Source organism: Convolutriloba macropyga, chromosome 12, assembly GCF_964194025.1.
Source record: "Convolutriloba macropyga chromosome 12, txConMacr16.3, whole genome shotgun sequence".
In the NCBI taxonomy this organism is placed as follows: domain Eukaryota; kingdom Metazoa; phylum Xenacoelomorpha; order Acoela; family Convolutidae; genus Convolutriloba; species Convolutriloba macropyga.
Genome location: NC_134479.1, coordinates 56,934,167 through 56,961,344, shown reverse-complemented (window position 1 = coordinate 56,961,344; position 27,178 = coordinate 56,934,167). Strand labels below are relative to the sequence as shown.

At 34.8% G+C, this 27,178-nt stretch overlaps 1 protein-coding gene across 1 annotated transcript in view; it reads left to right on the top strand.

Moving 5' to 3' along the window:
* Window positions 1–6,765: 6,765 nt before the first annotated feature.
* The window catches only part of LOC142350556 (uncharacterized), a gene marked incomplete at its 3' end in the record, with an annotated part of 69,675 nt that continues 49,262 nt past the window's right edge, over window positions 6,766–27,178 (top strand). Inside the window, exons 1-2 of the mRNA XM_075402406.1 lie at window positions 6,766–7,218; window positions 12,034–12,267. Coding sequence (XP_075258521.1) covers window positions 7,190–7,218; window positions 12,034–12,267 — 263 coding nt within the window. The remainder of the gene's footprint in view (window positions 7,219–12,033; window positions 12,268–27,178) is intronic.

Below are 27,178 nucleotides of genomic sequence, written 5' to 3'. Positions count from 1 at the left end.
TTTTTCAGAAAAACGGTCAACGATCCAACCAACGATCCTAGAGTGCTTTTTAGGGCTAAATGTTGTTCCAGAATGCAAAAGTTTTCACCCCGCGACATACCTCTCAGCGACCCGTTCTGGCTTCATACAGATATGTTTTTCGATCTCAGTTTTATCTTGTTTGTAAATAATTCAACCAAATTGTTAAACGAGAAACATTTGGTTTTTGTCATCGCATTTTTTCTATGAAAAATTGATATTTTCGACCATCAGAAATTTCTGATGAGATCGAACAACAATTGAAGCAGTTTTTGAAGAGCTTTGACCCAATTGATGAAGGGGTGAATTATTGAATTGTTCACGAACTGCCCGTGATTTCCCCCTATCTGACTTCCGTCTAATTTTTGCCTCATGTTTGTTTCATTCAGCATGCTAAAATTTTGATATAATTCTTCTTTCAACTAACTTAGATCTGATCATGTTATTTCATCACTCCATCAAAAAAGTAACTATACGTCAATTGATAGAATTTTCACAAAATTAATTTTCAATTACTTGTCTGAAATTTGAGACTAATTTTCTATCAGCCTTTGAACTGAATTTCGAGACAATTTTTAATTAATTTTTTTTTCAAAAAAATTGTCTGTTTTCAAGCCGCCCGCTTTAAAATTTTTGTGACTAATTTCTAATCAACCTTTTTTTGATATTCAGGAAAATTTCCAACCAATATTTATTGACTGTTCTTATGGTTTTCTAATGGTGCATAAATTTCACCCTTAATACCCGCTGACCATAAGGTGACCAAAGTTTTCAGCTCCTGTTCATTTCATGTATTCGTTTACAGGTGATTGTGATTAGGGGGTGAAATCATACACTAAATTCTCAGTTTGATCACCCCTCGCTCTTCTGTTCGTTAGTTCACGCTTAGCCCAAAGTTCACGTGTTTTGTAATGGTGCTAGGGGTATTGGCCGACAAGATGTTTAGCCGACATAAAGGAAAAAAATGAAAAATTCCGATAAGTAAAAAAAAAACAGAAATTTGGCCGACAACAATTCTGATTGGCGGAAAAATCTGATTATGGTCAAAGTACGGCTAGTTTGTCCAATGATTACACAAAGTGCGGTCGGGTTGTCGGCTTAAGTTCTTATTTTTTGATGGTCGGCTTAACTCCCTGTCGGCCAATTAAGCGAGCGTCGGTTCTTCTGTTGTAGTGTTAATTGCAAGGTGTAACGATGGTTCATTTCAAGCATACTTATCAATTAGCAGAAAATTGAAAAAATTGGAAGTATTTTTCATATGAAAAATGAAGAAAAAATTTAGTTATATTTCAACAAATTTTGTTTAAAAATACAATGATTTCAGTTCTTTTTTCTTTCAGGAACTTTAAAAATTTTTCAAACTTTACAGAAATCTTTTTCTTCGAAAGTTACTCAAGAAAATGAACCCATGATCTTTATTTACATAAGTATATTCAAGTATTTTAGGTAGAATATAAATATATAAATAAATAGAAAAAAGTTCTCTAAATTTAATTTGGCTATTTTAATAATCTATTTAATACGCCGTCGTCTCACTGGTTATAAGGTATTTACTCTGAAACAGAAAAAGTACAGTTTAGTTATAAATAGTTAAATAGTTAATACTTCAAGTGACTGCTATGCCAATGGAAACTCGGGTTTCAATTCAAAGTTGGATTTTAGCTCGAATTTGGGTTTGGTTGTGGTGGGTTTTCTCCTTTTGTTTACCCAAAACAAATGCTAAACTGACACGTGTGGGGAATACAAGCCCCCCAAACTCACCTGGGCTGTAGCAATCTGTGCTTGAAATGATTTCAGCCCAATTAACCGACGTATCATTGTGACAAATAATTTTTTCCAGAAATTTTTCTTAAAGTTTTCTCTTGTTTTTTTGTTGAAACCGAAAATTCGAACAGTCGACTTTTCAATTAATGTTTCTCTTTCAAAAATTAACGTTTTATGAAATTATTTGATTAAAATTATTTCAATTGTCAATTAAAAAATTTCCAAATTTTGTAAAGAATTAACATCAAAGATTTTAAAATATTAAAAATTGAGCCATCGCAATTATTAGATGAAGCTTTATTAAAGTTAAACATTATTTTAAACCAAGTTAATTTAGATATAATATCTCTATATTTCATTTTGTAACATTGTCATGTAAATTTTGAGATAATATATAAAGAAGCGCTCCCAAAATTTAGGAACAATTTATAATTGTTATTATAACTCACATGTAGCGAAGCTGCTAGATTAACACGCTGTTTAAAACACCTGGTCTCCGAAGTTATAACTCATAACTATTTATAACTTACACTTTGCTATTACCCGCTTTCCTTAGGATCTAACCATACGCAGCTACTAACCAATCCTTATAACCAGGTTCGGTATTTATAAGTTAGCTGAGTTTAAACCACAGCCCAGGTAAAGACACCAAAAGTTTGAATGTCAAGCTAAGTTTGAGAAATTTAACTCAAATACAGCAGCTGTAACTTCCAACCTAACTTTTGTGTTTTAAATCTCTCCAATCATTGATATTACCTATAACCACCCCCCCCCCCCCCCCCCCCCTCCCAAGCACCCCAGCACCCCACCTAAAGTTTGCCCAATTCACCCAAAGTTTCAATCAAAGAGCAGCCATTTATTATATAATAAAAACTGAAACCCACGAACCCAACCCCCCCCCCCCCCTCCCCCCCCCCCCTCCCCCGCGCGCCTCCCAACTGTTCTAAGTAAGATTTCGAATACTTAGTTCATACTTGTTTTTATTAAACGTACTTTTGAGAGTACAGTTATTATTTATGTGAAATATCCCTTATATTTTACGATACATATTCTGGTATTATTTTGAGTACCCCCCCCCCCCTCCCCCCACACCGGAATTGTTCCCTGAGTTTGGGCGATATGTCTATCCAGGAATTACCTGTTGAGAATTGAGGTGCATAAAAGTGTCTTAAGCTATCCAGTTATTACTGGTTATAAGAAAGTTATAACTCTTATCTCGTGTCTTTAAGTTTCACGGCAATGGAGGCTTTCGTTTAAAAGTTGTCTGAGAATAAACAGAAATCTGGTTAATTTTGTTGTTCAAGCTTTTAAATTCTTGTTGATTGTGAGTTAATACAAAACCCGCTTTAGTTAACAGACTTATTATAAACCTGGTCTAAAACGCTTTACCATTATAGGCATAAAACTTCAAGTTGAAACATTGCTTGAGATTAACTTACCTACCGTTCGGAAACTTACGGCTTGCTTAATGTGAGCCAGGTTTTCGCTATCAAATTTTCAAATTTCATTCTTTGACTGAACTTTATTCGTTTCAGACATTTTCAAGTTCTCCGGAAGTTTACCTCGAAATGAGATTTAATATTCTTTTCATACCTTATTCTGTCTTTATCTCATTGTCCTGATTATTTATAGTGGTTTGCAAAAATTGCACCTTCATAGGAGCTGTCGCTATTAGACAAAAACCAATTTAATAACTGTTTCTAGGTCTATAGTTTACAAAAATAGATCATGTATTAATAAAGATTGAAATTCTCAAGACAAATTTGTTTTCACTCGAGATTTTGTGGTTTTTCTCATTCATGTTGATAGAAATTGTCTTTCTACTTTTCGTTTCGTTGTCTTAATTTGATCGGGTTGTTGATGAAACATGTTGTTAAAAATTTTTCTATTTTTTATCTTTTGTGCGTACTTTTTTGCTTGTTTTTGAATTTTTGCGAAATGGTATCAAGCGATCATTAATTAAATTTAATATGGCTCAATAAACGTGCCAATTTTTTTGGATCTTTCGCTCACTCTGTTCATCGCGAAGTGTAAAAAAATCAATCATGACTGAAACCGCTTATTCTACCAATGAATTACAAAAATGTTTTCCAAAAAAATAGTACAAACTTATGTTGGCCTAGTAGTTTTTATTGCTCATACGTTAAAAAGAAAATCTGAAAAAATCGGAGATTTGTCGCTAAGCTCTCCCTTAACTGTTGCTTCAACAAATTTGTTATATTGCAAAATACTTTCAAGCTGATATTTTTTTTATTGATAATATAAATTTAGCTCAAAAAGAAGAAACCAATTAAGCCAAATCAAATGTGAACGTGAGCCCATATGGGATATTAGTATAGTTCAGTTTTTATTAATTGCTCTCGAACGAAGTTTGTAATTACTGTAGAGTACTGTAAACGTGTTGGTCTTTTTTAAGCAAATTTTTTGCTTGACCGTTTTTGCACTTTTCTTCTAGAGCATTCTTTGACATCTCAAGTGAATTTTTCACGCTTTCGTTCTAAATAAGGGCCAGATAGATGAGCGGGCTTTGCTTTTCTTGAGGTATCGGGAGGTCCATGCTTCGAATCCCGGCGTGGTCAACAAATCTTGCACATATAAAAAAAATTTATCTAGGCTACAGCTGCTGATTAAATTGCCTCGCCTGTAATTTGTGAGCAATTCTTCCGACATTGGTCTAGAAAAACTTTAGTACTACTCACTTGTCCTTTTAATTGTGCAACGACTTTAATTAAAGATATTTATAACAAATTTTTCACCTTGTATTAAATACAAAATATATGGCGGTTTTCAGACGGTAGAAATGTGTTTAACAAAAACTTAACAAAGTAATTAGAGAACACTTTTGATCTGTCATCGCTCTTATGATTTGTCACATATGACCTCAAATTACAGTTTTAAAAAACATGTACGTATTGATAAATTTTTCAAACATTATTCTTAATGTTTCTCTTTTTTTGCTATTTTTAGATGTCTTACGAAAAACTGCAATGGTGTTGTGCGTAGCCACCAAAATTTTTGTCTAGCAGCTATGAATCACATCTTTAAAAGAGTTTTGTCGTTTATTACAGCTCGGTTTTGGATTCCGCAACCTTTCAAGAGAATTGGAATATTTCACCACTTAGCACCTAAGTTCAACCCTGAGTTAGAACAAGAGGAGTCATAGCCAGATTTAAAACTCATTACAGAATCTCATAATCTCATAACTGATCTAATTACTGTAAACGTGTTGGTCTTTTTTTATGCATTTTTTTTGCTTGACCGTTTTTGCGCTTTTCTTCTAGAGCATTCTTTGACATCTCAAGTGAATTTTTCACGCTTTCGTTTTAAATGAGGGCCAGATAGCCGAGTGGGCATTGCTTTTCTTGAGGGATCGGGAGGTCCATGCCTCGAATCCCCGCGTTACATAAGCTTTAATTTATAACTGGTTTTCGGAAAATTCTAGCTCTAGATTACAATTTTCTTCTAAATAAGTTTTTCAAGGGAGTCTACTGTCTATTACGTGGTCAATGTCTAAAAAAGCATTTTTCAGTAAATCGGGCGTTTTGTGGAATCTTATAAATTGAGCATCTTTTGCATGTAACAATTGCATGTTCTTACTTTTCTCCACTTTTCACCATTCACATATTTTCAACGATGGAATTTAGTTGCGCGAAACGTGGAAAAGCGCTTACATTTTTTCACAAGTTTTCACGGATAAATGTTCACCATTTTGAGCATGTAACTCGTTACGACACACGCTTAGAACTTTGATCTTAAAACTTGCGTCGTCAAAACCCTCGAAAAAATCGAGTACTCGATTTAGGATATTGGCCACCTAATGAAAATTGTTACCGAGTCCAAATTTTTGATAAATCTCAGACAAGTTTTTACTTTTCACGAGCTGTTATCTTCGTTTTTTGGCGTCTCAATGCAAACAATTGTTAGCTTTCGCTATTTGTTAAACAGCCCAAGAAAATTTTTTGTACACATAAATTGACGATCGAAGACAAAGTTTAGAATCTCATTAAAGATTTGCTGAGACTTGACTCACGGTTTGCGACTTCATATCCGATGAATTTGCTAGGTTTCAAACATGTCACTTAGTAAAACTGACATGATCAGAGAACTTTGATTCTGTATTGATTAAAGTTGTTCAGCTTTAGTGATTAATTTCTGATTGAGACGTGACGTTTTGTCTGGGCAAACACTGAGCAGAAAAACAACTGTAAAAGCTTTGTTTCAAATTCCCCCTGCGATTTCTCAAAATCATAAATCTTTTCAGCTACTCCTCACAAATTTGCAAAACTTTTTTGTAAACATTTTTCTGATAGTATACAGATGAATATATATTTGTGTTTGTGTGTGTGTGTGTGTGTGTGTGTGTGTGTGTGTGTGTGTGTGTGTGTGTGTGTGTGTGTGTGTGTGTGACTGTGTGTGTGTGTGTGTGTGACTGTGTGTGTGTGTGTGACTGTGTGTGTGTGTGTGTGTGTGTGTGTGTGTGACTGTGTGTGTGTGTGTATGCCTGTGTGTTTGTTCGTATGTGTGTGTAAGTGGGGGGGGGGGGGGGGGCTGTCAAAGTTCCGGATATCAAATCGTTTGAAAAATAGGATTTACGTACTTGACCATCTGTTAATTTTGAACTTATTCAGATCAAAATCATTTCTTTGTTCAGCTTCTCAGTTTAACTAATTTGATTCAGTTAAACTAAAACTATTATTTGAAATACATGTATATTGTTCAAACCTTCTAACCGGATTAGAAGCTACCTAAATGAAACCCTAATTCTTTAAACCCACAATCTCAGACCGAAAACTTCGGCGACCCAATTTTAAACCGATCGCTAATTCCTTTAGGCTCCAAACTTTACCCGATTTTGAAACCAAAATTCAATTTCGTTCATTCAAGAAGTCTGCCGTTCAATCTCTTTTGCAACAATAAACGAGATTTCAAATTGTTTGCTAAGTCTTTCAAAGAAACGGTGCAATTTTAACGCCAATTTAATGTCACAAAAACCAAAAATTTGCAGAAATTGACGAAATAACTTGATATCGAATTCACAACATTCTGATAACTTGTATCGTTTTTAACAACAAAAACGATTTTAACGACGGCAAATAAGTAATTTATTCGGTTACAATTTAATTTTTATTCGAATAATTTTGGTTCAGTTTAAGATTTCCTGTTCGCAATATTACATTCCTTTAGTTACCAATTTCAACATTCTTGCTTTTAAATAATCATTATTCATTATTTTGTATCATTTTGTAGAAGTTATGTTTTTCAGTTTTTGTATTTTATTGTAAGCGTTTTACTTAATTACATTAACGGTGCTAATAACCTCATGTTAAGTAATAACTAGGGGGAAGTGTGTTTGTCAGTTATTATCAGTTATAACCAGCTAATACCAGTTCTACAATCAGAATCGAAAATGGCATTCTTCAGGCGCCTGGTTAAAAGGTAAGTGATCTTAATTGAACATCAAAAATTTATTTACCAGTTTTGACGATTTCAAAAATACCCTCACTAATCAATAGACGACGTATAATTATTTCATGTAACTGATTCACAATACAACGAAGTGATACTGGACGGAAATTTTGTAGAAATTATTTTTATTTTTTAAGTTTTGGTTACGCTACTCTGCTTGAAGTCAGTGGAAACTTCCGGCGATTATCGAGAGCAGCGAAGCGGTTCGAGATATTTCGAAGTCAGAATTTCGAAGTGACTTCTGCAGAATCACGTAACCATGCTTAAAACACACGGCACATTTTAAAATGCCGAAAGTCTGCAGTGCTAGAAGTCAAAATGCCAGAAGTTGCTACATAGCCAGAAGTTGAATTTCGATGTTTTTCGTCATTTTAGAACGTGCGCGTTTCGTGTTTTAAGCATGGTTAAGTGACTCTGCAGAAGTTAGTTCGAAATTCTGACTTAATATCTCGAACCACTTCGCGGTTCTCGATAAACGCCAGAACTTCTCAGTGACTTTAAACAGCGTCACTTAACCATTGCTTTAAACACGAAATGCACACGTTTTAAAATGATTAAATTGAACGGAAGTCAACTTCTGTCTACATTGGAACTTCTGGCTTTTTAACTTCCGGCATTGTAGATTTTCGGCATTTTCAAATGTGCTTGTGAGTATTTTATTATATTTTATATTTAACGCAACAAGAAACCCTTAATTTTGATATCAAAAGTTTACTAGAGAAATAGAATGTATATATTATAATTGACGTAGAAACTTCAACAGACTGGTTATGAAAGTAGTTCACTTTTTAATTCAAAAAATTGCAACTTTCCTGAGGAAGAGACTGTAACATTTTTTTTTTAGTTTTTCGACTTATTGATGATAGGAAACGGTGTCAGCGAAACAAACTGTTATAGGATCATCTTGTAATTTTGATCTTCAAAACAGAAGAAAATAATTAAAAATAAAAGGAATTAGAAAAAAGTATTCCTGTGAGTTTCTGAGGAAGTTCAAGCTAAGCATGAAAACCAGGTTTTCTGCATTACTAAGGGATATGGCATATTTTATATGACTATCAATCATCAAATGCTATCCCTTAGGGGATATTCAAATCTAAACTACTCGTGATCACTTGAACAAAAGGCGAAACACTACAGAGGCCTAATATAACTTTTCTCTTCAAATAGTAGAGGCAGTCATAATTCTTCTAATTGTGTCAAAAAATTAAAATTGTTCTGCTTAATTATTTACAAAAACGCAAACAGTTGCTGCTTTCAGTTACATTTAGGTAGAATTTCAAATATGTTACTAACTAAGTATGCAATGTTTGTTAAAAGAAGAAAAAATATACGGAATAAGACAAAAAAGTATTTTCCAGCTCTGTTTCCGTCTTCTTTGCTGATGCATACGTAGTCGTCACTGGATTTTTTTTATATTGTCGCGCTCAGAATTTGATCAATGTGATAACCCATTAGATCCACCGCCAGCATTTTATATTGGGCAATTCAGTTAAGAAAAATTCATTTTCTTGTGTTTTCTTCAATTTCTCACGGTGGCTTTGAAAATATTGTCCTTGAGGTTTTATGTTCGGTGCGATTGAACTTCTACAAAATTGTTTACACAGTTATACGATAAGAGAGAAGGCATTTAAGAATAAAACTTCCTGCAAAAATCACAAAAAATTGACTGAACTTCAACTTTTAGTATTGATGGTTTCCCATCAGCTTCTAGCTGATGTCCTTTTTGAAGTAGAATCTTATTAACAGTGATTGTTAAGGATTTAACTGGTATAGCATACTCGAAATAGGTGTGAGAATTCACCAAATTGAGAAACCTTTAATTTTTGTTTCTAGTTTGCCTAATCTCTTAAGCTAATCATCAAGCTTTATCGGCGTGTTACGCGTAAAGTTTTAAGCACTATAATCTGTCGAAAATTGCTTTCCTAGTCTCTGTGAGCTAAAAAAACTCTTTTGCATCAATGTCTGTGTTGAACATCATCTTTCATATTCCAAGAAATGACAATGCGTAGGTTTTTCAGATTTGGTAATATCTTGTCAGATTTACGGTTCAGAACATGAAATTGGAGCCTATTAGCTGATCAAAAATTGTACTCCGATTTTTGCCGGAAGCCATATGGTTGTCAACCAACGCAAACATATTCCTGTAAAATTCCAAGTTTTTCACCCCAACTGTAAAATACAATTGGCTGCTGCTTTTATTTAGAAAAAATGATAATTTGGAGGTTACGTTTTTTCTCGTATTCTTATTTGAATGACTTACAAGTTTTCAATCAGAAATGTGTCGATTTTTTTTCAATAGTAGCTAGTCAGGCGAACGGGTATCTTTTAAATTCATTGTAAGACAAATAACTGTTATGTAAGAACATAGAGGTCGAGGGGTTGGCTTGTAAGATTTTGCGACAAGTTTAGGGCATGGATCGCTCTGTAAGAGTCTGCAAAAATTGAGAGTTCTTGCAAGTTAACCAATTGGTCTCCACCAGGCCATGATTAAATCCAAAAAATGCTTAAGGGGCTGAAGAGTTTGAGAACACAAGTAGAACTTGAGAAAACATAAAACTCTACTTGTCCATATTCCAATTATCGGCAGGAAAATAAATGCATCGTGAAAAAAACGAAAAAAAAAGGTTAATGAAAGGTTGAAACATGAGGCCGAAATGCTAGTAACACAAAATATATAGAACTCCTACAAATTTCCTACGAAGAAAAGAATGGTCTAGGTAAAAAATAGTTATTTCGCAATTGCTGTTCCAATGAAAAGACAATCAAGCTAAACTCTCGTTCTTGCGTGCGTTCTGTTCCACTATCACTGTTCATTTAACTGAAAACGAACGAAATAGATAGTATAGAGATCTTTTATAATACAACTTGAACATCTGTCAAAAGTTTCTGAAAAATAACCGTTGTTTGATCTAACAAAAAAAAATTAATGTTACTCAATTTGCGTATTGCAATCAAGCGAATCCTGGCCCGCGAAAACGCATTATCACTCTTTGTTTTTATTTAACTCTTTGGTAATAGTTCCTTAATTTTTCTTATTTTTTTGCACTGAGTCTTTGTAAAACCGCTAGTATATCCAACAAGCTGACACGCAGGATTGAGAATTGAGACGTTTTCATTCTTCTGATTCTTGGCAGTTTGAAAACATGAATTATAAAATTTTTCAGTCGATATGCCTATGTTTTACAAAAAACTAATAAAGTTATAATTTTGGCGAAAATTTTAACGTAACAAAAAATGCTTTTCATTATACATGAAATTGTAGAAAGAGTTAGAAATGCCATGGAGATCGACAAAATTTGAGTTCTACGGTGAGAGCTTATGTTAGTCGGAAAAAATAGGGATCTCATTGTTATGTCAGTAAACGGACAGAAATAATAGATCTTTTCATTTTTACTTGAAATTTTTGGATCTTTTCCGTTTGTGCCCCCCCCCCAGTACGTTGTGCGCCCCCACGTTACAGAGCACGTGCCATTACATAGTAAATCATTATGTAAAAAAATTGCACGTGCGTCTGGGGGGTGCAAATAATATGCGCCCACTAAGCTGGGGGGGGGGGCACAAACGGAAAAGATCCCAATTTTTAATACAGTTTCGGAACAAATTTTCCGACAACTCAAATCTGTTGTATGTATTTTGGGTATTCTAAAATCTTTTTCAAAAGTGAAAAGTTTGGACAGCTTAATTAATTTGTTATGACGCAAAAAGTTTTTGATGTCCCGATTTTTTGAAATTGGACGCCATTTCGTTGCGACATGCTGTCATACCTTTTCTATTGAACTTTAGACATGTGTCAAATTTGATCTCCTGGATTCGATGCCAAGATCAAATTAAGAAAAGCGCTATGATACTTGATCTGCGATATTCTTAAAAGTCAGCTTTTAAACGCCCTGCAATAATTGATCAAGGTTTGCAAGATTCTGTTTTGCCACCTTCGTTACATTTTAAGTGTTTTTATGTAGCTCAATACTATGTAAATATAGCACGTCCTCCCGGGGGCTTAAAAAGAATATTCCCACCCAGAGGGTTGGGAAGAGGTACAGAATTGATCCAGTTTAAAGTTGTATCAAACAGTTTTTGTTAATTTTCTAACAGCAATAAATAGTTTTTTTTAATTGTGAACCACTTCTGTTCAAGGCCAAAAAAGTTTTAAGGCCATAACTATTTAAACAAATATGGCAACCAGCATGTACCACGTGTACCAAGTCTTATTTTTTTCATCTCGTCAAGTTTGTTTCTGTTCGGAATCTGAACGTATACATAAACCATAAAGCGTCGAAGCAGAGCTTCATTAGTAACACATAAACTCAATTGAATCTGATGTTTTCAACCAACTAGCTATGTTGTTAAAGGATCTTTTCCGATTTTGCCCCCCCCTCCCTTGTTAGTGGGTTCATATAGTTTACATCCTCTAGACGCACGTGCTATATTTTTACATTATGATTCATTATATAATGGCACGTGCTCTTTAACTGTGGGAGGGGGTGCATACCGTACGGGGGGAATGAAAGCGGAAAAGGCCCTTATTGCCACTGTCTTAAAATTTTGGCTGTGATTGCTGAGAGTTGATGGCCGCCAGTCACCCGATAGAGTAAAAGCAAACAGTTACTGCTTTCGAAGTCCACTAAGATCATTCCTTATCGAAAGATTATTTTTCCCGAAATCTTAATTACGAAAATAGATATTTTAAAAATGATATATTAATTGCACTAAGAAATTTAAAATTGCGTCAAAAAGTAGAGTCAAGAATTAAAGTCAAGTTAGCGCAAACAATTTTTTTAATTTCAGGTCCAAAGGTGACAAGGGGGCGGAAATCAACTATTTCGACACTCCAACACTAACAGGGCGAGGAAAACATGGAAAGCACGACAAAAGTGAACCCTTGGCAGCACTTTACCCAAATTACAGAAATGTATTCTTTTCACGCCTGGATCAGGATTTCACACCGGTTATGGAACTGCCGAAAACATTTCGTATTGCATTGCCTAGTGGACAGTTGATTTCTAGATCTTTCCCTAACAAGTAGGTCTCATTTTATTTTGCGTTAGTTTTGAGTTTTAAAGAAAGGACAAATTGTAAAAAGCAGATAGAGTTTGGCCTTTTTATTGTCTGAAAAATACATTCACAATATAAACTGTTTCTTATCAGTCCTTAAGAATGATAGCAATCAGGGGAACAGGTGTATTATGTGAAAAACATGGTAACTGTTGTTGAAATCTACTTTTTGATCAAATGTGCAGACTATCATCATTTGGCTAACACGCAGTCACAAACAAACACACTCATACATACACACACACACGCACACACACATATACACACACATACATATATACACACACACAATCACACACATACATATACACATACACACACTCGCACACACACACGCGCGCACACACACACACACACACACACACACACACACACACCACACACACACACAGCACACACACACACCCACACCACACACACAAACACACACACACGCGCGCAAACACACACACACACGTAAACAAATCGCACACACGCGCACACACAAACATATCCAAACATACACACACCATATTTGTTCTATTTGGAAAATTTAAGAAGCTCCATTGTATTAATAATTGTGGAAAAAAGCATGCCGACTGTTGCAATCTAGTTTTTGATCAAATATACGGATTATCATCATTTGGCTAACACGCAATCACAATCAAATGTTTACATATATATACACTCACACACACTCACCCACACTCACTCACGCATTCACCCATGCACGCACACAAACACACACATACACACAGACCCACACACTAACACATACACACAGACAAACACATACACACATACAAACACACACAAACTCACTCACACATATACACAGACACACACACACACACATAAACACACACACAGACAAGCACACTTACACATACACACAGACAAACACAAACACATACACATGCACGCTCGCATACGTGCACACATACGCATAAACACGCACGCACGCGCGCACGCACATACATAAATACACGCCAGCGTGCGCATACGCACCCACGCACGATTGCACACAATTAGACACACACACGCACACACACAGGCACATGCACCCACACCCACGCACGCACGCACACGCACATTCATATATACACACACAAGCACGCACGCACACACACACACACCAACACACAAACTGACATACACGTAAACATATCACACACACGCGCACATAAAAACATATTCGCACATACACCCACCATATTTGTTCTATTTGGAAAGCTCAAGAAGCTCCAATGTTATAATAATTGTGGAAAAAAGCACGCCAACTGTTGCAATCTAGTTTATGATCAAATATACGGAATATCGTCATTTGGCTAACACGTAATCACAACCAAAGGCTCACATACAAGCATACATACACACAATCACTCACACTCACTCACGCACTCACATACATACATACACACACTCACCCACACTCAATCACGCATTCACGCGCACAAACACACACATACACACTGAACCACACACTTACAAATACACACAGACACACACACACTTACACACACACACACACACACACGTGCACACGCACGCCCGCACACGCGCACACATACACATAAACACGCACGCACCTACAAGCATATATACACACACCCGCGCACGCCCCCACACGCATGCACACACTGACACACACACACAGACAGACACACACACATACACCCAGACACACACCTACACACAACATACACCCACGCGCACTCACACACACACCCACACACACAAATACAAATTACACACCCGCGCACATACAAACATATACATACATACACCCACAATATTTGTTCTCTTCGTAAAGTTTAGGAAGCTCCAATGTATTAATAATTTTGGGAAGAAAGGTCGAATAGCAGATTAACGCTAAGAGATATTAAGCATATTTAGAAATTTTTCGGCAGGTAGTATCTGAATTAGATCTTAAGTTGTTATTTTGAGAAATCGCAAGAGCAAATTTTGTAGCCGAAAGATGTGACAAAAAATTAGTTCTCTTTTTAGTTAAATATTCTGTTACTAAATTTTGAGAGCTTCTTTTTCGTTTATAATGAATCTTATCATAACATAGACATTACGCCAAGAGAAGAGCAAAATTATTTCAATATAATTATTAACCTTTTTTGAAATAGACAGACTCTTGATTTTATAGAACTCTTCCATAACTGCAATTTGTTAGATAAATTAAGAAGAAATCTAAAACACTTGTATCATCTACCCGTACCTAACTCCAAGTGCGTTTCAGTACTGGGCCAATATAAATGCAATTCCTCACTATTATTGAATCAGAGACTGATTTACGTCACTTTTTTGACTTTTTAGACTTGCGTTCAGTCTGGTTTTACAATGTTCAGACTTGGGCCATGTGTAAAAAAAAATGAACCCTCGCTCTCCCGTGCCTCAGATGCTCGTACTACGCCACAATTACTGTTGAGAGATTGTCTTTTGCGCCGTAATATACTCTTGAAAGAAGCAAATTTCGAGAAAGCGAGCAAAATATGGGAGACTTGCATTTACAATTGCCCAGTACTGATTTACACCTGGAGTTCGGTACGGGTAGTTGAACTGCATTTGACATCGTTTTCACACTAAACCGTTATATTATTTCTTATACATCAACCTGGCAAACTCCCACTATATTTATCGGAACTAATGAAACGAAACACAATGGTTACGACTTCTCAATATTTTTTACAATTTACTTGTTCCCTAATTTCGCTCTAACTTTGGAAGGTGTTCGTTCTTGCATGCTGTCGCTGTTGAGTGGAATAAACTCTTATTTTATTTGAAACTGATACCATCTAAAATTTTGTTCAGGCGAAAACTCAAAACATATCTGTTTTAATTTTCATGCACTGTTGAGATTTTAAATAGTGCTTAAACCAATAATAATAATAATAATAATAATAATAATAATAATAATAATAATAATAATAATAATAATAATAATAATAATAATAATAATAATAATAATAATAATAATAATAATAATAATATTGATAATAATAATATTATTAATAATAATAATTATAATAATAATAATAATAATAATAATAATAATAATAATAATAATAATAATAATAATAATAGTAATAATAATAATAATATTAATAATAATAATAATAAAAATAATAATAATAATAATAATAATAATAATAATAATAATAATAATAATGATAATAATAATATTTCTAATTATTTCTGTTTAACTTACATTACGAATCATGTATGAAATGGAGATTTGAAGGATATTGTATTTTTCACAGAAAGTTTAAAACTATTTTCATTTTAATTCTGCTAGACGCATGGTGTTTGGATTTGCATAGCCTGAAAAGAATATTCTCTAGTCATTCTCTATTATATTAATACTTATAATAGAAAATAATTGCTCAAAAACAGGAAATGTGAAGATTATAAAATTTTTTTCTTTAACTGTTCCCAAACAATTACTTTTGTTATCTTTGTGCAGAGATGTCAGAACAATTTGGCCAACTTAATTACATGCAAAGCCATTATGCCCAATCTGCCATTAGATTCAATGCCAACTTAGTTTTATCCTATAGTTAAATTTTTCAGAACAAATATTTAGCATAAAATGGTTCGTGGAACCTGATATGAAATTATCACGACCGAGCTTAGAATTTTGTTTTCCGCTTAAGTATGTTGAAACATCATTGTAATAGCGACTGCTAATTTGTAATGAGGTTATTGAGCAAAAAGATCAAAGGGCAGCGGGGTAAAATAGTATTGGGTAAAATGGCATTGGGTAATTTGGCATTAGGTAAAATGACAGGTTGGGTACAAATGGTTTTAATTACACGGGGAAAATGGAGGGTTGATTATAATGGCATTGGATAAAACGGAATTGAGTATCTTGTCATGTAGAAGATTGCGTCAATTCTTTCATGGCAAGGGTTCATTAAATGTGGTGAACCAGCACTAAACTATCTTGTTTTTTTTCTAGTCTGCGTTTCGCTATGGAGATAAATTGATCTTGCTGCTTAGATTTTTTTAATCCTAAGATCAAATTTTCCAACTCATCGTGAAATTTGATACCAGATAACTCAGCAATGGCTAATGATCTGTAGTGTTATTCTGATCGTTTTATCAGGACCCTCATTTTTTTTAAATGAGTTAATTTTGAAGTTAGAAACTCAACGCACTCTTTAAACTACTGGAAGACCTAGTTACGTTTTCAAGGTTTATCTAGCTTTGTGAGCATTTTTTCATTCAATGGAACGCTGCAGTTAGTAACAGGATACTAAATTCGTTCAGAAAATAATAACAGAACTAAGTTTCCATTTTAACCTTTTATATTTTTTTGGGTCTTTCCCATTATAGCCCCCCCATGAAAATATAGCCCCCCCATTATGGTATAATTACCATGATTGGGGGGGGGGGGGGGCTATAGGTTATCTGACCACTAAGCTGGGGGGGGGGGGGGCTATAATGGGAAAGACCCATTTTTTTCAAATGGTTCCTGGTAAAAAAATCAATTCCGCACAAATTATGTACAGACCACTTGTGTTACAAGTTTTGTTGAATTGCGTAATTAACGTTTAATTAATCATTTGGTGACATTTGGGTCATTTGACTTTATACATTTATTGGACTTGACGCTGTTTACCACGACATACGGCAAACAAAATTTCTAGGGTAAATTAATGAAAGAAAACCTAATTGGTAACTAAATGCATAAAATTCATTTGGATCACTAATTGAGAGTTAAAGCATGATGGCGTTGAATCATATTTCGACTCCTGCAAAAAATATGGTTCCTTAAACAAAACTTAACTAATTAATAACAAAGTTTGCTCGAGCAAATTTCAGGCAGCGGAGATAGTTACAAAACATTGGGTCTAATTTAATATGTCGAATTATGTTCTATATGTCAGGTATGATTGAAAAAATTTAATCAAGAATCTAGGGTGAACAAAATATGCAAAGCATGAAAAACCTGCTTATTCTTCATTATGAAGTAATCTGAACAGGTGATTTATTCAGACTAAAATACGGGAAAACTAATTTCGCAGTATTATTGAACAACTGATTGATATATAACCACAACATAACATGTTTCAGAACACAAACAATTGTTCAAAATCCGAAATTAGTGCCTGTAAAACCACTAAACGTGCCAGGATAGTGACTAAAACCTTTTTTATTAAAGTTAAACTGTCCTATGTTATTTCCAGAAAGGTTTCATATGACTAAATGGTCACTTATGTTACTAAGGAATAGGTTTGTTTTTACCCGGGAACGTTAAGAATAAAGGCAGGGGGGAGGGGGAGGGGGGTTGTGTTGTCGCGTTTTGATTGCAACTCAACTTGGGTCTGTTATTAAACCACTGTTACCGACAAGAAAGCGTCAAAATAATAGAGTAATACCCCCCACACTGCTTTTATAGGGGTACGACCGCACGTCTTTTATGGGGTGCATATGTAGATTAATCCCCCCACCTTGAGTTTCTAATAGAGGGTACAGACATGTGGGTTTAATATAAGGTATTTGTAGTTAATATCTTGGACGGGTGATCGGTTCGCCCTTGCGACTAGTGTTAACCTTTTCTGGGGGTATGAAAGGTATTTTAATGCAATATCAAATCAATATTTGGGGTTCTTTTGTACCGAATGATTTTCTCAGCGCTACAAATTGAGTCATACAAATTGGTAGTGAAATTTGTCTTAACAACATGTACGACATTGGAAATCAGAAAAGTCAGAATTGATATTGTTGACTTTTCTTTTAGTTGTACATTATTTCGGGTCAATTTTTTGACTAGGACCGCTTAATACTTGTAAAACCCTTGCTGACTCGCACAACTGGCGACTGAAAAAAGCTTATTTTCTTAACTTTAATTTCTGAAGAAGATTATCAACATTTTGCTAATGCTTGACAGATTCTTAAGAATGCAAGAAAAGCATATAAAAAAAAAGAACATTGTTAATTTCCTCTGGTACACATAAGTATAAAAAGCAAATGGTAAAAGAGGCAATGTAAAGTTAAGAATATAACATTATGTAAAATTATAAAATCATTAAATTACTTAACTAAAAATTTGACCTTACATTATTAAAAAATGGCCTAAAATGCGAACATAAAATGTTCTCACAATTTTATATGTACATCGTGAAGATTAAAAATTAAAATTGAAATCTAATGCTCTCAATATCATCTTTAATATCAGTTACTTTTGGTTTCTTCAAAAATTCTTTCCAAAAATATTCTTCCAGTTGTTTTTTTAAGGAAGCTTTCGATGTTGTTTTCAGTCTAATATTAGAAGGCAGACTATTATAAATTGGAATGGCTTGTGCAATAAAAGAATCAGTTAAAAACTTATTGTTCTTTCTTATATCGAAAGTTACTTTTTTTGACCTGTCATGTTGTTTTATTCTCATGGTAGAGAGAGGTTCAATTTTATACGCTGGAAGATCGTTGCTGAGTAAGCGAATAAAATATTTTGAGCAACGATATTTCAAGAGAAAAGAAACTGGTAGTATTTTGTTGCGAAGTTTGAGATCTGTAGACCGATCGTATTTTCTCCTATTAAAAATGGATTTTATTCCCCAATTCAATTGTTTTTCTAAAGTTGTGATTAATGACTTTTGCAACCCTATCAGAATTAGAGCGGAATAATGTAGATGACTTATTACTATTGCATTAAGTAATAAGACTTTCGTTTTCTGTGGTAAACTTTTACTTAGTGTATTCAAAACTTTTATTCCACAAGCCATTCTCTGAAGAATCTTTTTCACTTCTCCATCAAATATTAGTTTGCTGTCTATAATTACGCCAAGATACTTCACACTATTTGATTCTGCTATTCTTTCATTGTCAACATTCAGAACAGTATTTGTTAACCTCTTCCTGGTGCTGAACACAATATATTCTGTTTTTTGTTTGTTCATTACTAACTGGGACTTTGCAAAAAAATCAATAATTTTTGAGATGTTATGTTCAAGTTTTGTTTTTGCCGATATTTCATCAGTGTCGGATGTAAAAAGAAAAGTGTCGTCTGCGTACTGTACAACCGTGCAATCCTCTTCAACAATCTTTGCTAAATCGTTGACGTAAATGTTAAATAATAGAGGTCCTAAAATAGTACCTTGTGGAACTCCTCTCTTCAAATTTATCCAGTCCGATTCAATTCCATTCAGAACAACTCTTTGCGTTCTTTTACTCAAATAATTCTCTACTAAATTGGTAGCATGTTCATCGAAACCTATATTTTCTAGTCTCCGTAACAGTATTTTGTGGTTTATAGAATCAAAAGCCTTTGAAAGATCTAAAAACGCCCCTGTAACATTTTTTTTCTTGTTGAGTTCTAATCTTATTTGTTCTGTCGATTTCAGGATAGCATCAATTGTTGAAATTTGTTTTCTATAACCAAATTGACTAGCCGACAATAATTGCTCTCTTTCGAGGAAACTTGTGATTTGTGAACTGAACGCCTTTTCAAAAATTTTTGACAAAGCAGAAGTGACAGAAATAGGTCTATAATTGAGTGGGTCTTCGGGATTCCCTTTTTTGAAGAGTGGAGTTACACAAGCTTTTTTAAGATCTTCTGGAAATTTTCCTTCTGTAATGAATTGATTAATGAGATAACATAGTGGTTCCGCTAGCGCTGCTTTAGCATCTTTTATTGCCCAAGCTGGTATTTTTGAAGGACCGACTGGTTTACTTGTATTCAAAGAATCTATGAGCACATTTGTTTCCTTGGTTGTTATATATCGGAAATTGAAACACTTTCTCGGAGCAGTTTTAGGAGGAATGTTGTTTGTTTGTTGCAAGCCAATAAACTCTCCCAGAGTCGAAAATTTGTAATTTAGAAGATTTGCGATTTCCATGGGCTTTGTTATCTTATCACCAAAACTGTTTAATAAAGATTGAATTCTTGCTTGAGTCTTTTCTTTATTACGAAGATCTTGAATGAATTTCCATCTGACTTTTTCACTGTTTAACTCCATAAAACTTGAAAGAAGTTGTTTTTCTTTTTGACGGATTAAATCATTTTTAGTTTCATCATCGCTAATTCTTGAAAACTGTCTTTTTGTTTCCTCACATAACCATTTTTCTTGAAGCAAGAATTTTGGTTTATCTGTTCTAATATAACAGGTTTTAATTGGAGCATGTAGTGCTAATGCTCTTTCAATAATTCTTTGAAATTCTAATAACATCATATCTCCTGTCACTGCACCGTAAAAGTGTCTCCAGTCTGAATTTTTAATAAAATTTTGGAATGCTATGGCTGAATTTTTTTTTTGTCAAAAAACTTTTTCTTTGTTGTTTTTGATTTTAGCATCACGGATTTAAGAACTGTGACTGTTGCAAAATGATCAGTTTTCAAAATCGTATCCGCTACTATGCCAGTTTCGAAATCGTCTGTTATGATATAATCGATAAGTGTTGAAGAAGAGTTAATCATTCTTGTAGCTGTGTCATTATTCGTTGGTTTAAGGTCATATGGAGAAATTACAGATTGCAGCAGACTTCTGTCGCGCTTTGCAAAATAGATTAAATTGTAGTCTCCAGCAAGTATGACAGATTTTCCTTCAGCCATAGCAAGATCAATTCCCAGGACCAATTTTTCCAAAAACATCTTAACAAGTTTTTTTTCCGGACAGTATGATAAATTCAAAACGCATTTCTTTTTTTGTATGCTCAACTCAACCCATAAACTTTCAAAAATTGTATCCGGAAAGCAGTTGAGATCATCGCGGAGACGAGGTTTTAATAATTTTGGAATGTACATGATAATACCACCACCTTTTGTTTTTGTTGTTTGGATGCGATCTTTTCGAAAACAGTCAAAGTTTTGCTTATCTATATGCCAAAATTCTTCCGGATGGTTTTGTGTTAACCATGTTTCACTAAACGCATATATGCAGTTGTAACCAATGTCTTGAATGAGTTCTTTCAACAGCAGATGTTGTCCTGCTAAACTTCTGGCGTTTTGATGTAGAATTTTTATTCTGGAATCAAATAATTTTAACTTTTTCATCATAAGTGCATATGTCAGAACTGGTCCAGGGTTTATTTCGATATCACCACTTTTTAGTAGAAGATACCATATAACAACCAAGAAAAAGGAAAAGTTGAATTTGGATGGTGAAGCACATTGTTTGCTGTTACAGATTCCTTTGAATGAAGGTATTCGAGATGCATAAGGAAGACTGTAAAAACATTCTGAAATACTATCGGAGGATGTGAGTAGTACACATAGTATAACTATGAGTCGAATACCTGCCATTTTTGGTTATATCTGATTATAAATCATTACACGTTGCAAAATAGCTTAAAAACAACAGAAACTGCAGCTAAAATCCATTTGTATAACGATATGTTTGTCTCCATGGTTTGTAAGTGTTAGCCCTACTCACGTATGCACTTTGAGAATATTGCAAAGGTTGTAATCGAACAAGATTACAAGAAGTTAAAAGAAAATGACTTAAAACTGCGTTTTTAATAAACGGAATTCCCTGCTGAAAATTAAAATGTATGTCATCGTAAAAGAGAGCGTTGTAATTTGCCATTTGACTCAACATGTTGCACACAGGAAGTATTTTGATTTTTTCAGTGTTTTCTTGTGTAATATACTCTCGCAGTTTTTCATTGAATTCATAAATTTTGTTGTTTGTCTGTTCGTTTTTCGGCAATTTTTTTAAAGGAGGCACTTCCATCAATACCAATGATTCTGGGCTGAACTTTTCCTGTATTGCAGAGACAAGATCTTTGTAATCTGAGAATAATGTTTCTAAATGATCACTTTTTTGTTTTAGAATAGCATTGGTCCCATCCTGTAAAATAACTGTTTTCATCTTTTTTTGATCGTAACCCTGTAATAATTGCAATTTCTCCTTTGTTGTCGAGCCTGGGTAAGCATGTATACTGCAGTCCTGAGGAAATGTCCGATCTCTTGCCAGGTGTTTGATTATACTACTACCAATTAAAAAATTTTCTGTTTTCTCCTCGATCTCTAATGTTTCAAACTTTCGAATAAAAACGTCATTTTTTGCACTCGTGTTAATCGTTGGTGTTATAATAGCTGAATTAGTTGTTACCTGTGTCGATTTTTTAAGGAATTCACTCACGGTTACCACATGCTCGGCGATGAGACTGTCCTTCTCCTCTAATTTTTGATAAAGTTCGCAATAAATTTTATAAAGATCCGCTTTTGAATAACTATTAAACTTTTCTGCAGTCATCATCATGATTGGAATATATTACAGGAGGATATTTACAGGAGTAATTTACAATTATTGATATTTACAATTAGAACTATGTTACAGAATCTGTTGCTTAAAAAGAACTATTGTGCTAACGTTTAAAACTAGCAATGCATAAGAAAGTGTTTAAAAAATGAAGGTCAAGAAGCAACTGTACAGAATGAAAGAATTGTGTGTTATATATATATATATATATATATATTTATATATATATAAATATATATATATATATATATATATATATATATATATATATATATATATATACGTTTATATATTATTTATGTATATATATATTTATATATATATATATATATACGTTTATATATTATTTATGTATATATATATATATATATATATATATATATATATATATATGTATATATATATATATATATATATATATATATATAAACATATATCTGTTTTTCTTGTTGCATTACCAGAACACGATAGGAAGATTCAACAGAGAAATAAATAGTGGGAAAGAGTTTACTGCATAAGTTAAAAGTATTAATTAAACCTTATCTGCTCCTGAATAACAAATTGATGCCAACTTGTTCGAGAAGCAAACTGAGATTTTTTCCAATAATTGATAATTAATCGTTGGCAAAATACAGTTTTTTTTTAATCATCTAAACTTTTTTCAAATATGTAAATTAATAATCAAACCAAAAGGTTTGTTAGTAACTAAATAGATTTAAAGCGAGAGATTATTAACCAATCAGAATCGAGTATTTAAATACGCATAGAAATCGTTCTAATTTACGTACAAAGCTCGGAAAAAGTGCAATTAACATAATTTCAAGTAAATCTAATCATAAGACCTATCAAATAAGACATGATTCGGCTCAATATTTTTCGGCTTTTTGAATTCATTGGTACAAAATGGTGACTGGCATTGAACTAATGCGTTATTAGACAAAATACCGGCCAAATGAGCATCAAAAATTGCCGTCTAAAAAACCACTTGTTGCTATGATCGTCGTAATCTTAATACGTTAATGATGCTTATACGTTATTGGATTGTACTTTGCTTTGCTTTATATATCATTCGAATCAGTTAAATTGAGCATCCGAAAGAGTGTTTTATCACCTTTATTTTGATGCCGCTCCCGGCTTGTTGAATGAAGTTCGTTAGGGCAAAATAATTACGATATGAAGCGCAAAACGAATTGACATGTCCTGTCAGAAGCTAAGTTTGTGCTCGGAGGCATCACCTCGAAACGTGTGGGAAGAAATTTACATTTGGCACCGCCATTTCTTGTATTTAATTACATCACAAACGCAATGTTGCAACATCCAGAAGTTATGCAGCAAAAATTAGACATGGGCAAACGAGAGCTGCGTTCTTGCCGTGCATGTCCCAGGATCTGCGACGTGAACAGATTGAAGGACAAACGATGAGTTTGCAATACTGGACGTAATCCAATTAGCCGCGCCATGTGTGCAAGAAAGAGAGTCGAAGTGTGACCTGGATGAAGGATTCCAATTTTTCAAGGAAATCATTGAGATCAACCCGAAGAACTGTGGAGTCTGGTTCCACAAACAGCAAATTATTCAAATGAGTGATAGCGGAAGTAGGAACAGTCTCAAACACTGCTATTAAGCAAACTCCGCTGTATCAAAAACTGTAAGAACAAAACAACTATTTTTGTGGCAGTAAATTAAAGTAAATATTGATTTAGACGGCAAGAGACCCAACCCGATAATTCAGGGGTATTAATATCAAACAATTACTGTGAAAAATATTCGTAACCGGTAACCATTAACCTCACAAATATAATTTTTGAGACGCAAAAACATCGATTTTGAAAATTTTTGGTCGAATTGTCGAAAACTTGTAAAAAAAGATCAAGTCGTTCCGTATATCAAAAAATTACCTCAGATAAAGAGAAAAATGTGAGAACATAATGCTAAATTGTTCAAATTTGAAAATTTTTGGTCAATTTTGAGGCAAAAAAAAAATTAGAAAATCAATACCGAATATTGATAAACCGTATTTTTGTCCAGTTCACTGGATTACCGTTCCGTAATCAAGAATTTGCAGAAAAAATTGACCAAAACTTGAAAAATTTGGACAAAAGCATAAATTTTTGACAAATTCGTCAAAATTTTAGTTTTTCAAGTAGAAGGTTCGCTAATTGAGTGAAACTCAATACACACAGAAAACTTGTGGAAAAAAATCCACAACCTCCGGCCTAAAAAAAAAAAAAAAAAAACTTTCCAATTCAAAGAAATTTTTCTCGTCGCCCTTTTATGCAACGTTTCGTACGCGTCCTTTTTGTTCTTTCACTCGTCAATTGTCCGTGTTCCACTTTTTTTTTCAATAACGTCGCTCTCCCAAAACGTCGCTTTTCGTTTTCTTCGCTATTTTTTCCGATTTTCTATGTAGTATGTCATATGTGATGAAGTATATTGTTGTTTTTGCTGTAGTATGTTGAGTATGCTAGTATGCTGGTTTGTTGTTTAGGTCCTATAGCTTTCTAGGGTGTGACTTAAGTTTATTCTCGAGTTACGGCTGGATTGTCCTTTGACTTTTCAACTTTACTAATTTACTAGCCTTCCTGTTGTAGTACATTAATTTTTGATGCTGTATGTTTGCGTGTAACCGTATGCTTGTTAGTTGGTTTGGTATTTTGACTTCTAGGGTGTGACTTAAGTTTATTCTGGAGTTACGGCTAGATAGTTTCTTCACTCTTCCAGCTTTCATAGACTACAAAAGCGCTGCATATTACTTAACTTTTGCTGTAGTTTGTTTAATATTGTTGGTATGCTGATCGGTTGTTTAGGTTTGAATACTGCTAGGGTGTGACTTAAGTTTATTCTAGAGTTACGGCTAGTAAATTTCTTGCTCTTTTCATCCATTTAGTATACTACAGCTTTGCCGTAAATTAGTTCGTTATTTGTATATATTAAGCCCCATAATGACTTGTTCTAGTTTGTCTCTTGCAGTAGCATCTCTCCTCCTTCCTAGGGTGTGACTTAAGTTTGTTCTGGAGTTACGGCTAGTTTGTGTGGTTGAGTTTGTGGCTGTGGTCTGCTAGCATAGTGGTTCCCGACCTCCCCGCTCGCTGCGTAATCGTCCCCCGCCCGTTCCGACCCGCCTTTCCGTTTCGTTGCGTACTACTCGCTCAACGCCTCCGTTCTGTCCGTCTCGTTTCCCGTTTCTTCGTGCGTCGCTCGTTCAGCGTTTCCGTCCCGTCCGTTGCGTCGCCCGTTTACTACCCGCGTTTTCGCCAGTTCCGTTCCGTTCCCTGTTGCGTTGCCCGCCGTTCGCCCGTCCTTCCCGCCCCGTCCGCTTTGTTTCCCGTTTCGTCGTGCTTCGTCCACCCAGTCCTCTTTACCCGGTTGCCTGTGTTCCTGTTTAGTCTCACGTTGCTTTCAAGCACGTTAGACGCACTCTATAATTTCTTACTCACTTTCGCCGAGTAATTCATTACTCGGTAACTTCTTTTCTGCTCTTCGACGTCTTGATTATCAAGTCGTCGTCATTTGGGTTCGGTATAACCCGCATTCCACGTGGTTGGTTGATGGTTACTCTACCTTGATAAACTAGCCATTTCAATATCATGGCCGAACAACAGCATAAATTGAAAAAGCTCTTTAATGCAAGATCTAATTTAGAATCTGAGTTATATAACATCCACAAGGACATCACAGATGCCATAGATCGTCAAGACAGGAGGGTTAAGGTTGAACGCTTGGTTTCTAAGTTAAAGGATGTCTTCAGTAAACTGGTGCATAAGAATGAAGAACTATTTGACTTAGCCAGTAAAGCGGAGAACCCAGATTCAATTTACCCTGTCCTTGAGCAATGGTTGGATGATGTAACCAAGAACAACGATAAATTCTTGCTTGCGGCTAGAAGCTATATTGACTCAGTTGCTGACCGAGACACCGTATGTGAGGGCGCTAATCTTCAAGGCCAATCTAAGAGAAGTTCACGCCGAACAACATCATCAATGTCTAGCCAGCGTAAACATGAATTTCTCATGGCAAAACTAAAACGCGAAGAGGCCGAGAAACAAGAACAAGCTGCCATGCGCCTCGCTAAACAAAAACACGAAATTGCCATGAGAAAAAAGGAGCTTGAAATACAAATGGAACAGATGGCACTTGAAGAATTGGAGGAAGACCACCGCCAGCGTGTTGCAGCAGCTAAATTAGATGAGGCTGATTTAATGGATAACCATTCATTGTTTAGTCACCACTCAAGTGAACTGAATTTGTTTAAAGATAGGGGATCAGATAGAAGTCAGGGACTTGTTCAGGATTGGGTAAATTCGTTTCCAGCAGGTAATTCAAGTGAGTTAAACTTTTCTCGTCCTGGTTCAGCAACCGCCGACCCTCCTGTTAAAGATACTTCCCCTAGTAATCCTCCAGAAAACCCAAGTGATGTTGCCGATAACTTACATCATCTTGAAATGCTTTCTCAGTACACACGGCCAGGAGTTGCAATTTCTGTTGCCCAGCAGGAAGCTTTATATCGGGAATATCTCCAGGCTCAACTGCAGCAATCACTCATTGATCAAAGAGTCGAGCAGGCACATAGTCCCTCAGGCAGTGGTAAGGTGAACCAAGTATCAGTCGACGTACAAAATGTTGCACTTCCACCACTTCAGCCACCTATGCAACCTCCCCGGCCACCGTCACCCGCTATTGCACCA